The sequence below is a fragment of the Ornithorhynchus anatinus genome, chromosome 2, assembly GCF_004115215.2.
Source record: "Ornithorhynchus anatinus isolate Pmale09 chromosome 2, mOrnAna1.pri.v4, whole genome shotgun sequence".
Classification (NCBI taxonomy): Eukaryota; Metazoa; Chordata; class Mammalia; order Monotremata; family Ornithorhynchidae; genus Ornithorhynchus; species Ornithorhynchus anatinus.
In genome coordinates, this window is record NC_041729.1 from 111,444,486 (window position 1) to 111,459,577 (window position 15,092).

Genomic DNA, 15,092 nt, shown 5'->3' on the forward strand with positions numbered 1-15,092 from the left:
TTATCACTCCTACAGATCTTAACGTATTTACAGGGGCAGGTGCCTCAACTTCATTTTGGCATTACAATTAGGGAAACAATGTTGCCTACTGAAAAGAGCCCAGGCTTGGAAGTCAGGACCTGGGTTCTAATCCCAGATTCGGTATTTCCCTGTTGTGTGACCTTAAGCAAGTCACCTCCTCTGTAAAATGGAGATTGAATCCTCCTCCCTCTGCCTTAGATTATGAGCCACATGTGGGACAGGAACTCTGTTCAACCTGATCATCCTGTATCTACACCAGTGCTTAGAACAGTGCCTGGCACACAGTAAGTGCTTAACAAATACCTTAAAAAATTGCAGAGGCAACAGGATGGAGCTCCTGAAGGTCTATTTTAACCACCAACCATAATATACACCTGCATTGCAAATCACCTCTTATCAGACTCTCATAAGTGTATGAGCCTGGGTGTCAGAAGTTCGGGGTTCTAATCCTGGACCTACCCATTGCCTGCTGTGTAACTTTAGCCAGTCACTGAACGTCTCTGTGCCTCAATTTCCTCATCTGTAAAATGGGGATTAAATATCTGTCTAACTCCCCACTAAACTGGGAGTCCATCTGGGACAGGGATTGTATCAACTTGATTATCTTTTTATCTACCCCAGTGCTTAGTCCAGTGCTTGGCACATGATAAGGTCTTAGCAAATACCATAATTGTTATTAACTCTTGGTAATTAGATGATGATGATGATAATTATACTGTTATTACAGTGCCAAGTGCTTAGTCCAGTGCTAAGTGCTTAGTACACTGTTCTGCACATAATAAGCACTCAATAAATATTAATCAATCAATCATATTTATTGAGCACTTACTGTGTGCAGAGTACTGTCCTAAGCTCTTGGGAAAGTATAATATAAAGAGTTGGTAAACACATTCCCTACCCATAATGAGCTTACAGTCTAGAGGGGGAGACGAACATATATATATATTCATGTATTCATATATATACTACAAATATGTACGTAAGTGCTGTAGGGCTGAGGGAGGGATCAAGAAAGAGTTCAAGGGTGACCTATGAAGGAAGAGGAAGAAGAGGAAATGAGGATTTAGACAAGGAAGACCTCTTGGAGATGTGCCTTCAATAAGGCTTCAAGTGGGGAGAGTGATATTCTGTCAGATATGAAGATGGAGGGTGATACTGTTGACTGATTGATTGATGGACTGATTAAACTCTACTGAGAGTTTCCAGTACTCTACCAGTCTCGACTATGGGAGGGAGAGTCAAGCAGAGGTATATCTATTCCATTCCTATCTTGGGGAGTGGCTATCAAGTGGCAGGCAATCTGCTACAAATCAAAACTCACCCATGCTGGGCAGCAGTGGCTTGGGAGAGAGTCAAGGGTGGAGACTCAAGTTTACTGCGTGGAAGGAGGCATTGGTAAAACATTTCCATATTTTTATCAAGAAAACTCTATGGATGCACTACCAAAACGATTGCAGATGGAGGGGGAGCATTCTAGGAAAGATGTGTTCATGGCATTGCTATGGGTCGGAGACGACTCGACAGCTTAAGACAAGATGCGCCCTGTACTACTCTGGCTCCTTTCTCCTGAGTAGTGTCTATAGTATGTGCAGAGTCACTTTAGTAGGTACCTGGGAGGTAAAGATGCAGTCCCTGCCTTTTTTTTAAAAAATGGTATTTGTTAAGCACTTATTTATGTGTCAAACCCTGTTCTAAGAGCTGGGATAGGTATAGGTTAATTAGGTTGGACACAGTCCCTGTCCCATATGAGGCTCCCAGTATAAATAAGAGGGAGAACAGGTATCCCCTTTTTACAGTTGAGGAAACGGAGGCACAGAAAAGTTAAGTGACTTGCCCAAGGTGACACAACAAACAATTGGCAGAAGAGCGGGATTAGAATCCAGGTCCTTCTGACTACCAGGCCCATGTTCTCTTCATTAGACCATGTTGCTTCTCACAGGGCTGCCTTTGAGGGGGCTATCACTCTAATAGTAAAGACTGTAAACATTCAGTGACTTTAGGCGTTCAATCAAATATCTCCCTCCTACCTATCCACTCTTTTCTCTCACTCCATCCCAACTTGCACTTTTCATTTCCCTCATGCCAACCTACTTACTGGGCCTCATTCTCTTCTTCCTCCTTGCCAATCTCTTGCTCATGCCCTTGTTCTTGCCTGGAACGTCCATCTTTGAATTTGACAGATCACAGTTCTCTCCAGCTTAAAAGCCCGTCTAAAATCACATCGATTTCAGAAGGCCTTTCCAGAGACTGAAAGCTCCTTGAGGGCAAGAATTGAGTCTACTAACTCTAGCGTTCTGTACTCTCCCAAATGCTTAGTTACTATGCTCTGCACACAGTAAGTGCTCAAAATATACCATTCTTTGATCAATTTCTAATCTACCCTCCATTTATCCTCCAGCTGCAGTGATAATAGTTTTGCACAACCCAAGCAGTGCTGTACTCACAACCTGTATAGCACTTACAAACAAGCCATACCTTATGGATTTAATAACTTAAACATTACCTCATGAACATACCCCATTTCTTCTTTCTCCTGTAATTACTGTAGTGTCTGACACCCAGACTAGATCTTAAGTTCAGGGATCACAGCTTATTGTAGCTTCTTGAGTGCTTAGTAGGGTGCTCTAAACACAAGAGGCATTCAAACACTATCGTTGGATTTGCAAAGTTTGGCCTGGACTGAGTGCATGGGATCAGAAGGATCAAATCTCTATAAGTGTGACTTATTTTGAATCACTGACTTTTCAAAATAATATTTTTATGTCATACCTTTTTTGATCAATCTAAATATTCTGATTTGCGTAGTTGATGCAGACTGCAAAGTGCAATTAAAGTCAGTATTAAAATCCTTCTCTTCCACATATTTAATCCTCAGGATAGTTGAAGCATATGTTTTGTGATCCATATATCTGTAAGAAAGACAACATTATTATTATTGTGAACAGTATTTTTCTGGATATTAGTTTAAATAAAATTATATCAGTATGCAAATCTTCCACAGAAGGAGACTACAGATCCCCCAACAATAGGCTTGCTGGTCTCTTCCTGCCATTAAGACTCATCTCTGCCTAGTCCTTGGTGTCTACAGTGTGTCTGGAAGTCAGAGGAGCTGGGTTCTAATACAGACTCCACTATCGTCTGCTGTGTGACCTTGGGCAAATCACTTAACTGTTACTCTGATGACAGGACTACCACTGCATCTATCCCCACAGTGGTTCTTTGCCCCGTTAAGGATGCACCTCACATTCGTTAAATGTATTTGTTAAATGTTTACTGTATCCTGAGTACTATACTAAGCGCTGAGGTAACCTTCACAATATAACCTTCACAATAATGCTAAAATCTTCCCTTTCTCTCTATTCAAACTGCTTCCATGATGATCCAAGCACTTATCCTATCCTGCCTTGACTACTGCATCTGCCTCCCCACTGAACTCCCAGCCTCCTGTTGTGTCCCACTCCAATCCATTCTTGATTCTGCTGCACAAATCATTTATCACCAAAAATGTTCAGTTAATGTCGCCCCACTCCTCTAATGGTTGCCCATCCACTTCCATATCAAACAGAAACACCTTCCATTGGCTTTAAATAACTCAATGAGCTCACCCCACCCTACCTCACCTCATTAATCTCCTACTATAGTCCAGTCTGCACACGCTACTCCTCTAGAGCCAGCTTACTCATCAGACCACCACTCTCTCCACCTTCAAAGCATTACTAAAGTCACATCGCCCCATCACCCCATCTCTCTCCTACCATTCCTCACCAAACTCTTTGAGCAAACTGTGTACACCCATTGTCTCAAATTCCTCTCCTCCAATTCACTCCTTGACTTCCTCCAATCTGGCTTCCATCCCTCGCACTCCACAGAAACCACCTTCTGGAGGTCACCAATGAACTCCTTGTTGCCAAATCCAAGGGCCATCCTTGACCTCTTGACCTCCTTGACCTCTCAGCTGCCTTGTACTGTTGACCACCTCCTTCTCCTAGAAACATTATCCAACCTCAGTTTCACTTACCCTGTCCTCTTCTGGTTCCCCTTCCATCTCTCTGACCACTCATTCTCAGTTTCTCTAGTGGGCTCCTCCTCTGCCTCCCACCCCCTAACTGTGAGGCTCCCTGAAGGTTCATTTCTGGGTTCTCTCCAACTTCATCCATACCCAATCTCTTGGAGAACTCATTCATGGCTTCAACTTCAATAGTATTTATTGAGCGCTTACTATGTGCAGAGCACTGTACTAAGCGCTTGGAATGAACAAGTCAGCAACAGATAGAGACAGTCCCTGCCATTTGATGGGCTTACAGTCTAATCGGGGGAGATGGACAGACAAGAACAATGGCAATAAATAGAGTCAAGGGGAAGAACATCTCGTAAAAACAATGGTAACTAAATAGAATCAAGGCGATGTACATTTCATTAACAAAATAAATAGGGTAATGAAAATATATACAGTTGAGCGGACGAGTACAATGCTGAGGGGATGGGAAGGGAGAGGGGGAGGAGCAGAGGGAAATGGGGGGAAAAGAGGGTTAAGCTGTGGAGAGGTGAAGGGGGGGTGGTAGAGGGAATAGAGGGAGAAGAGGAGCTCAGTCTGGGAAGGCCTGGGAAGGTCCTGGGATAATAGATTTCTCAGGGCTCCAAAGTGATGCACAGCACCACTTCTTTCTTCCCAGAAGGCCTCTTGAAGGAGGTGAGTTTTAAGTAGGGTTTTGAAGAGGGGAAGAGAATCAGTTCCACTCCACTCCACTCCAGTGGAGTACATCTCCACTCCTGATCTCCCTTTCTGTAGTCTCACTTATCCTCCTGCCTTCAAGACACCTCTATTTGGATATCCTCCTTTCATCTCAAACTTAACATGTCTAAAACAGAACTCCTTATCTTCCCACCCAAACTCTGTCCTCCCCTTAACTTTCCCATCACTGTAAATGGCACCACCCCTCTTCCTGTCTCACATGCTGATAACCTTGGAGTTAGCCTTGACTCCAATCTCTCATTAACCCACATATTTAATCCATCACTGACTCCAGTCAGTTTAATAATGTTGGTATTTGTTAAGCGCCTACTATGTGCCGAGCACTGTTCTAAGCGCTGGGGGAGACACAGGGGAATCAGGTTGTCCCACGTGGGGCTCACAGTCTTAATCCCCATTTTACAGATGAGGGAACTGAGGCACAGAGAAGTTAAGTGACTTGCCCACAGTCACACAGCTGACAAGTGGCAGAGCTGGGATTCGAACTCATGACCTCTGACTCCAAAGCCCACGCTCTTTCTACTGAGCCACGCTGCTTCTCAGCCCTTCATAACATTGTTAAAACCTGCCCTTTCCTCACCATCCAAACTACTACCACATAAATCCAAACACTTACCCTACCCCTCCTTGATTACTGCATCAACTTTCTTGCTGAACTTCCATGAGTCCTCCCCACTCCAGTCCATACATCACCCTTCAGGCCCTGTTTCTCCACTCCTCAAGAAACTCCAGTGGTTACCCATCCACTTCTGTATCAGACAGAAACTCTTCACCATTGGCTTTAAAGCACTCCATCACCTTGCTACCCTCCTATTACAACTCAGCCTGCACACTTCATTCCTCTAATGCTACCCTTCTCACTGTACCTTGATCTCATCTATCTCTCTGCTGGCCACTCACCCACTTCCTGCCACGGGCCTGGAACACCCTCTCTCTTCATATGAGACAGACAATTTCTCTCCCCGCCATTCTAAAACTTATTGGACACACATCTCCTCCAAGAGGCCTTGCTTTCCTCTTCTCCCATTCCCTTTCAAGTCACTCTGACTTTCTCCCTTTATTCATTCCCCCCTCCCAACCCCACAGCACTTATGTACATATCTGTAATTTATATTAATGCCTGTTTCCTAGACTGTAAGCTCATTGTGGGCAAAGAATATGTCTATTTTTACATTGTACTCTCCCAAACACCGAGTACAGTGCTCTGCACACAATAAGTGCTCAACAAATACAATTAAATGCAGTACAATACCTCTCCTCCAAGAAACCTTTCCTAATTAAGTCCCCTTTTCCCTGGCTCACTCTCCCTTCTGTATCATCTATGCACTTTAATTTGTGACCTTTGAACACTTGATATTCTCCCCACTCCTAACCTCACAACATTTATGTATACAACTTTATATCATATATTATAAATTACTTATATATACTCCTATTAATGTCTGTCTACCCTTCTAGACTATAAACTCATTATGGTCAAGGAATGTGTCTACTCATTCTCTCCCAAGCACTGTGTTCAGTGCTCCGCACATAGTAAGTGATCAGTAAATATGATTGATTGCTTGTTAATCATATGAGACACAATACTTGTCCATGTGAGGCTCATAGTCTAAGAGGAAAGAAGAACAGGTATTTAATACCTATTTTGCAAATGAAAAGGCACAGAGAAGTTAGTTGATTTGTCCAAGGACACTCAGCAGGCAAGGGGCAAAGCTAGAATTAGAATCCAGGCTTCCAATTCCCAGGCCAAGCCCTTTCCACTAGGCTATGCTGCTTCTCTATAAATGAAATGTGTATAGAATTGCTGAGGATAGGAAAGAAATAAAGGTGAATGTTAGGACGATGTGCTCTGAGGTGGTGTGAAAATACTGGGAACAGCTTAATGGAGGAGGCAGAATTTTAGGAGGGCTTTAAAGGCTAGCGATCTGTGGTCTGGTGTATTTTATAGGAGGAAGAAGCTCCAGGCTGATAGCATAGTCTGAACAAGGGGTTGGAGGTAGAAAATTGAGAGCAAGTTACCATTAAGAAGGTGATCTTGGGAGTACCAAGAAGAGCATGCTGGGAGTAGAAGATCTCTTTGGATTTTCAACGGTCTGCTCTCTTCCGATTCAAGAAGAGATTGAGAGCAATCAGTGTTTGTTCTTACAAGAATTCACCAGTTTGCCTTGGACTCGACTAGACCACCACATATAGTCAGTGATGGCCTATAAAACTGCTCAGCACTATTATACATACGTGTTATTTAGCTTAATCTCTTCCAACCTCTCATCGCTGGGAAATGGAATCCAGTAAATGAAAAAGTCGCTCAAGTCACCTCCGGAAACAGTACAGTTGAGCACTTTCTCTTTTCCTAAACAAATAAATATGTTCATAAAGCCAACTGGCAAAAATAATACAGACTTTCCTAAAACTGTGCCAAAAAACTGGATCCTGTCTCAGTCACTGAACCCCACAATATTTATTTATTAACCAATAATCTTCGGTCCAGCATTGGCCTGGCCTCTAAAGTGGCAGGTACCAGCCTTCTGTTTGTAGATTTTATGTCTATTATTATAATTTTAATCAAAATGCAAAATAGGATTCAGAGCTTCATTTCTGGGCTTCTGTCAGCATGACAGTATATAATCTCATTTTGGGCAGGGAATGTGTCTGTTTATTGTTATATTGTACTATTCCAAGCATTTAGTATAGTGCTCTGCACACAGTAAGTGCTTGATAAATATGATTTAATGAATGAATGAGTTCAGGTAGGGAAAAAATTAAAGTCTTGAATCTTTTTTTCCACCAATAGTTCTTGATCACCTCCCCCTTCCCTCTTTTTTCTACCTGGTCATTCTCCATTTTCATTTTTTATTTCTGTTACAGGAAAAAGAACAGTTTTTATTTTTCTAGAGATAGACTGAGATATCGACAAAGAACGAGAAAAAGGGATTGCCATCACCCAAGAGAGTGAGCGAGCAAGGGAGACAGAGAGAAGCCCTCATATCTGCCTTTTTGGAAAATCATTACTAAATAAACTAAGTCTTATATTGTCTATCACTTTTGAAAGTGCTTAGGTAACCTTGATAGATGATAAGAAAGTAATTGGTCATCTTTGCTAAATGAAATAGTCAAATGAAATAGTGCTTCCCCCACCTATTATCAAAAAAGAAATGTGCAAATTAAAAATATACCTAATTCAACTTCAACTTCAACAATTTGTGGACCAAGAATTGCTGGATTTACAAACTGGTTAGCTGAAAAGAAGAGAAACAGATTAGTTGTAAACTCTGCTTTTCTAATACATCATAGTGTAGAAAATGAATTTTTCATTTCAAAAGAATCATATGTTGTATATGGAATGTACATTTTTGAATATCATTAATTCATTCATTCAATTCATTCAATTGCACTTATTGAGCACTTACTGTGTGCAGAGCACTGTACTAAGTGTTTGGAATGTACAATTTGGCAACAGATAGAGACAATCCCTACCCAATAACGGGCTCAAAGTCTACAAGGGGGAAACAGACAAAAAAAATAAAACAAAACAAGTAGACAGGCATCAATATCGTCAAAATAGATAAATAGAATTATAGATATATGCACATCATTAAAAAAATAAAGTTATAAATATATACAAATATACACAAGTGTTGTAGAGAGGGGAAGGGGGGTAGAGAAGGGTGGGAAGTAGGGGCAATGGGGAGGGGAGGAGGAGCAGAGGAAAAGGGGGAGCTCACTCTGGAAAGGCTTCCTGGAGGAGGTGAGCTAGTTTGGCAGATATGAGGAGGGAGGGCATTCCAGGCCAGAGTTAGGGCATGGGCCAAGGGTTGATTGCGGGGCAGGAGAGAACGAGGCACAGTGAGGAGGTGAGCGGCAGAAAAGTGAAGTGTGCAGGCTGTAGAAGGACAGAAGGGAGGTGAGGTAGGAGTAGGCAAGGTGATGGAGAGTTCTGAACCCAATAGTGAGGAGTTTTTACTTCATGTGAAGGTTGATAGGCAACCACTGGAGATTTTTGAGGACTACTCAGTCAATTTTTAAAAAACTTCAATCTCAGAGGTTCTAAGAACATTCAGCAAAAGGAAGAACATATTTAAAACACAAATAAATATTTTTGATAGTTATTCTCTGAACCCTAAGTGCTCAGGAGATTAGCATTTTTTAATTTTCCCTCCATTTATTGAAGCCAGTTGGCCTTGAAATGGGGATTCAATGCCAATGGATTTAGTCTGTGTTTTGTCAAGAAGCCATTCCATAGGCAGAGAGCCACTTACACCAAAATGGGTCCTTCAATTCTCAAGCTTGAACATCAGTTTTGGCTTTCCAAATGACCTTAAGTGACCAGTACTAAGAAGTCAGGCAATATGTGCCAGAACTGTCACCCTGCCCCAGTCACATTTCCACAAAAGAACTCTGTGCTCTTCCTCTAAATTGCATAATTACATATGAGCAGACCAGAAAATCTCAGGAATCCATATTCCACATTACTAGAGCTTGTAGTACAGGGTCTGGCACATAGTAAGCTCTTAACAAATACCACAATTATCATTATTACTGCCATTATTACTAGCAGTAATCTAGACTACGGTTTTTCTCTACAGTGCCAGAGGACTTACAGAACAAGCCAACTAGAAAACAGTTACACCTGGAAGGGAAGATGGCTACTTGGGAGGAAAGGCTTGGGAGGAAAGGTGGGTTCTGGGATGGGAACAGTAGGGTGATGATAATGTCACTAGAGCAGAAACAGGAAGTCAGGATTTTTCAAAGGCAATTAGATTAGTGGGGTTGAGTGAGGGTGTAGGTGAGAGAAAGAGGGACAGAGGTAGAGATGAAGTACTATCTCATCTGTTTTCTTGCTGAGAAAGTCCTCCTCCAGCCTTAAAATGTCAAGACATCTGAATATTGCTCTGGACAATGCACATTTTTGGAATAGCAAGGAGATTACAAATGAAAATATAATTTTGAAAAGGTTTCCTAATTCAGATTTTTCATAATCTAGTTCGAAATAATCACTGCTAGTTTAAATTTGTTAGACTAAGAGGCAAAAACAAAAACAACAGCCGGTGTTATAAACAGCAAACTACGTAGGAAGCAATCATTTCTGCAACATTGTCCAGAGAGAGTGGAAGAAGTTGGGGCAAGGTCACGGGGTGGGGTGGGGGGCAGGTGTGTGTGTGAGTGTGTGTATTGGAAATGGTCTGCGAAGGGGTGAGGTGATTGGAGAAGACACAGGGCTTTGTGAGAAAGCCATCTCCTCCATCCTTCCCTCAGCTTTATCTGAAAATATACTACAGATTACCTGAACGCATAGTGTGAACAGCTAGCAGTCTGCTAATGTACAATGCCCAGAACAGTGAAAATGTCTTCACTTTATTAACTGGCCTTTTCTGATTGGTTCCCTCGGGCAAGATGTGATTGGTGGCTGACTTTCCTGTTGAGTGTTCCCCACGATCCAGTTGGGTGGGAAAATCTTCCTGTCAAGTCCCAATTGCAAGTGGAGAGTTGGGAACAGTTTGGTACTGACAGCCTAGGAATATTTTCTGCCACTAGTGCACAAGCTATGGGAGGCACTAGGAATGGGGTGAACAGTTTCAATGCGACTGGATGCTGCCACTTGTCCTAGACTGGAGTCCGGCTCTGTTCCAAACCTCGGGAAGTGAAGAGGGGTAAAAGTGTAGGTCTAGAGAAAGGGCAGGATGGGAGGGAGTCTACGGAGGAGAGGGGAAGCAAATTCCCAGGGGAAATGGTGGATACCCCTTCAGAACCCCAGGCCTGACTGTAGGGGAAGACCCAACCTGCCTCCTCTCCTATCCTATTCTTCCCTAGCAGTGCCAACACTGATGCTAAATAGAATTAACAAAGGGAAAAATCTTTGAGGAATTCACCAAAGAGGATTTCTGTCCAACCAATCAAACAATCATATTTACTGAGCACTTCCTGTGTGCCAAAAACTGTAGTGGGCACTTGGGAGTGTACAATACAACACAACTGGTAGATGCATTCTCTGCCCACAGTGACTTCACAGTCTAGATGGGGAAACAGACATTAATACAAATTAAAAAATTACAGATATGTACATAAGTCCTCTGGGCCTGAGGGAGGGATGAATAAAGGGAGCAAATCGGGGAGACGCAGAAGGGAGTGGGGAAAAAAGGAAATGAGTTGGACTGGCTTCATGGCACCCTGAAAGAAAAGGGGACCATCTATCACCCCAGCAGATGAAACACATAGCCCATCCCCTCCCCTTAGGAACTCCACAATCCCTCTTACCTTGGTTTACGGTTACTTTGAATGTTTTAGTAGCATTGTAGATCTTTCCCTCATGATAAAAGAAAAAAAAACAGGTGTAATATCCAGCATCTTCCACCACTCCATTTTTGCCCAAAACAGCATCGACATTCACTGTATTGGTCTCTGTAAAACTGGAACAGTTCTGCTTAAGAAAAAGCAAGTAAATGGTAATTCTGCAAGTAAAAATTATGCCTATGTTAGGTCAACCAAGAAAATTCTCAACTAGTTTTTCTTTTGAAGGGGAAAAGAATAAGCAATAAAAAGCAGTAAATTCTGAATCAAAGCTTTTGGAAACTGCTTCTACAAGGGGATGGTATGGAGAATTATCTGCAAATTTGCTAGCAAGTCTAAGTGCTTTTTGTACATAGAGAGAATAGTATTTTTTGGCAAATGATCCACTGTCCCTATTTTTTTAAATGTTTTTGTTAAGCGTGTACTACATGCCAGGCACTGTACTAAGGGCTGGGGTAGGTACAACCTAATCAGGTTAGACACAGTTCATGTCCCACATGGGTCCAACAGTCTTAATTCCCATTTTACAGATGAGGTAACTGAGGATCAGAGAAGTTAAGTAACTTGCCCAAGATCGCACAGCAGACAAGTAGCAGAGCTGGTAGTAGAACTCAGGTCCTTCTGACTCCCAATTTTGTAAATGAAGAACCTTTTCTTTTGTCTGGAGCATTCTACTTCTTAAGAGTAGTAATGACAGTTTTAAGTACTTACTGTGTGCAGAGCATTGTACTAAGCTTTGGGAAAAAATGTGCAAGTGGGAGTTAAACACAGTTGGGAGTTAAACACAGTCCCTGGCCCTCAGGGGACTGATAATATGAAACTACATGGGGGAAGAGGGGACCGGAAATGGACATATAACTAGATCTCATTCATTCATTCATTCATTCATTCATTCATTCAATAGTATTTATTGAGCGCTTACTATGTGCAGAGCACTGTACTAAGCGCTTGGGATGAACAAGTCGGCAACAGATAGAGACAGTCCCTGCCGTTTGACGGGCTTACAGTCTAATCGGGGGAGACGGACAGACAAGAACAATTCCCAGCTGTATGCAGGAGAGAAGAAGAAAGGAAGAGAAAATGGGGAGAAAGGAGAGAGGAGGAGACTGGGAAACGGACATACAAGGAGATGGATGAGGTGAGGAGAGAGTCAACTCCAAATTCCCAAGAAAGGTTCACAGATGCCAGCTAGTTTGCACAAACATACTTTGGCAATGGACTGCTCACCATCAATTTACTACCATGAATCAGTCGTACACCAGAGGAATCTCTCTGTTCCAATAATTACCGTAATCAGTGACTTGTTAAAAGCTCTTTCTTGGTAGTAATCGTTGGTACAGTCGATGTTCAAGGCCTTTCCAACTTCCACGGGCTTAGAAGTTATATGAGTTGAGTTAAAACACCTGCCTTCGTCTCTTCTGATTACTTTCAAATCCCAGGGTGCTAATTTGGAAATGTTATCTCCAATTCTAGGGAAGACATGGATGTGGAGATTAATAATATAATTCATGTTGCTTTTGCTGAGAAGCTAACAAGGGGAGAAGAAGGGGAGAGGCATGTTGGTGTTTGAGATGTTAGAAACTCCACCGGATAGATTGCAGTAGGTCCCAGAGCTGGGAATGGGGATGATTTGAACTTTCTTGGGGGAAGCCATTGCTGTAGCCACTTCGGAAATGACTGGTGCCATCCTGAGAAGAAGGAAATTCTTCTGCAAGCCCCAACCAACCTTCAAGTCTAATTGACACCCAAGTTACAAGGACTCTAGCCCTCCTTCACACTAGTGATTAGCCGGTCAGTCATATTTGAACCCAGAGCTCACCCAATCCGGCTGAAATTATATTTTAAGATTGAGACCAACTTCGCTCTAACTCACTGCAACTTTCCTTTTTAGTGCAGTCATCTTAAACTACAGTAATGTCTCATTAAACACCTCCTCCAGGATGTCCCCCCCGATAAGCCCTCCACCTTCCCAATCATACCATTTCCTCAGCCATTTTAGCCACTTACCTTTTTATTAGTTACTGATTATTTACATGTTCACAATTATCTATTCTGACATTCTTTGTTATTGAATATTCATCAATTTATGTTGTTTTTCCCATTATACAGTAAACTTCCTCTAGGACCCTAGTATAGAGTTTTGATTATAGTAAGTGAAGGCACATCTCCAAGAAGCCTTTTCTGACTAAACCCTCCTCTCCTCTTCTCCCACTCCTTCTCCACTGCTCTTATTTTCTCCTTCATTCATCCTCCCTCCCATCCCCACAGCACATATGTATATATCTGTAATTTATTTATTGATTTATCTATTTTATCTATTTATTTATATCAATGTCTGTCTCCCCCTCTAGACTGTGAGCTCACTGTGGGCAGGAATGTGTCTGTTTGATGTTAGATTGTATTCTCCCAAGTGCTTAGTACAGTGTTTTGCACACTGTAAATGCTCAATAAATACGATTGAATGAATTAATGCTAAAAATGATTGGTGGTTAACTGTCAAAAAAATATTAATGTAAGCATTTACAATATATTCCAAAAAACAAATCAGTAGCATTGACCTGGAATTCATTCCTTTTTTTTCCTCACCCAAGTCCAATCCGTCTGTGGTATTGTATTGTACTCACCCAAGTGCTTACTACAGTACTCTACACAGTAAGCACTCAATAAATTGATGGTTGATGGTTTATATTATGAGCATTACTCATTCTCCACTTCATCTCTCTCCCACTAAGATACAGGGACTGTGGCCAACCTGATTACTTGCTATCTACCCCAGCATCTAGTACAATGCTTGGCATATTATAAATTATTATCATTGTTATTATTTCATACTCTCTGTCCCAGTCAAATACACCACTGTGTATTTCTCAGGCATCGGATTCACCCTTTCACCCTTCCAAGCCTCTTCCAACTAGGTGTCCTAACCACTCCCCTTTGACACACAATGCCTGAGTTCATGCCCTTCAGAAAGTCTTCCCAGATTAGCTCCAACTGATTATAGTCAGCCCACGACCTTCGGTAATCAGCCCCCACAACACACACTCACTTATTATATGTTCTTTACACTTTCTTGTCTGCTTTGCTCTTGTGTAACTCCTTTAGAGACGCAACCACATATGGTTATTTCACTTGTTCTTATAAACCAAGCTTCACCTCCTTTGGAACACCCCACTGACTTCTTCCCTGTAGCCATATGCAATATGGCAGTCTGAGTTCTGGGGTCCTAGAGGCTCCTATCCTCCCTCCCATATTTATAGTGCTGAGTGTTTTAGACATTCAAGATGTCGCTACCAGTTTCACAGGCATGAGGGATTCAAATGACTGCCAAATGCTGTAAACTCGTCGTGGGCAGGGAATGTGACTCTTATATTGTTGTGTTGTACTCTCACTTAGTAAGTCAATGAATATGACTGATTGATTTATCGATTGCTGTGGGTAGATTCAGGAAAGGATTTGATTGCTTAGCAAAATCTGCTCCTGAAAGTTCTCCCTCAGTGATCATTTCCCCATGAGCCCTGGAGTGAACTGCTGGTCAACTCAGCTGCCACCTTAGAGGATACTTGTACTCTTATGGGAGTCTGGGAATTTCCCAGTTGGATCCCTTTCTTAATGCTACTCTTGCCCTAGGCCAAGTAGGCCTTAAAGACTTAGGAAGAGTGAGTTTTCACTCTTGTTGATTTGTACTCTGATTCTTTCCCAGGACTGACAAGCATCCCTATTTTGTGCCTTATTAATTCTGTCGTATCTGTTTCCTGTCTCGATAGGGGAGGCCTCCTGCACCATCCTGGCACTGGCATTCATATATTTTTTGTATGATGCTGTATCAATAAATCAATCAATGGCATTTATTGAACACTTAAGGTGTGTGGACCACTGTATTAAGTGGTTGGGAGATTCCAATACAAAGAGTTAGTTATATAGGAAGGGTGCTGTCTTCTCCATGCATGCTAACACCTCAGTGGGTTACATTTCCCCTTTCACTATCAGGGAGGCCTGCTGAGCCCAGAGAGGAGATGGTCTGCCTATTGTCCTACAT

At 42.1% G+C, this 15,092-nt stretch overlaps 1 protein-coding gene across 3 annotated transcripts in view; it reads right to left on the bottom strand.

Annotated features, from left to right (window-relative positions):
- The window catches only part of IL18R1 (interleukin 18 receptor 1), a 45,571-nt gene that overhangs the window by 11,505 nt on the left and 18,974 nt on the right, over positions 1-15,092 (bottom strand). For all 3 annotated transcript variants that reach the window (XM_029049709.1, XM_029049724.2, XM_029049729.1), the window contains 5 exons: positions 12,345-12,525; positions 11,024-11,186; positions 7,945-8,007; positions 7,007-7,121; positions 2,791-2,930 (listed from right to left, as the gene is read on the bottom strand). In XM_029049709.1, the coding sequence (XP_028905542.1) occupies positions 2,791-2,930; positions 7,007-7,121; positions 7,945-8,007; positions 11,024-11,186; positions 12,345-12,525 (662 nt within the window). The remainder of the gene's footprint in view (positions 1-2,790; positions 2,931-7,006; positions 7,122-7,944; positions 8,008-11,023; positions 11,187-12,344; positions 12,526-15,092) is intronic.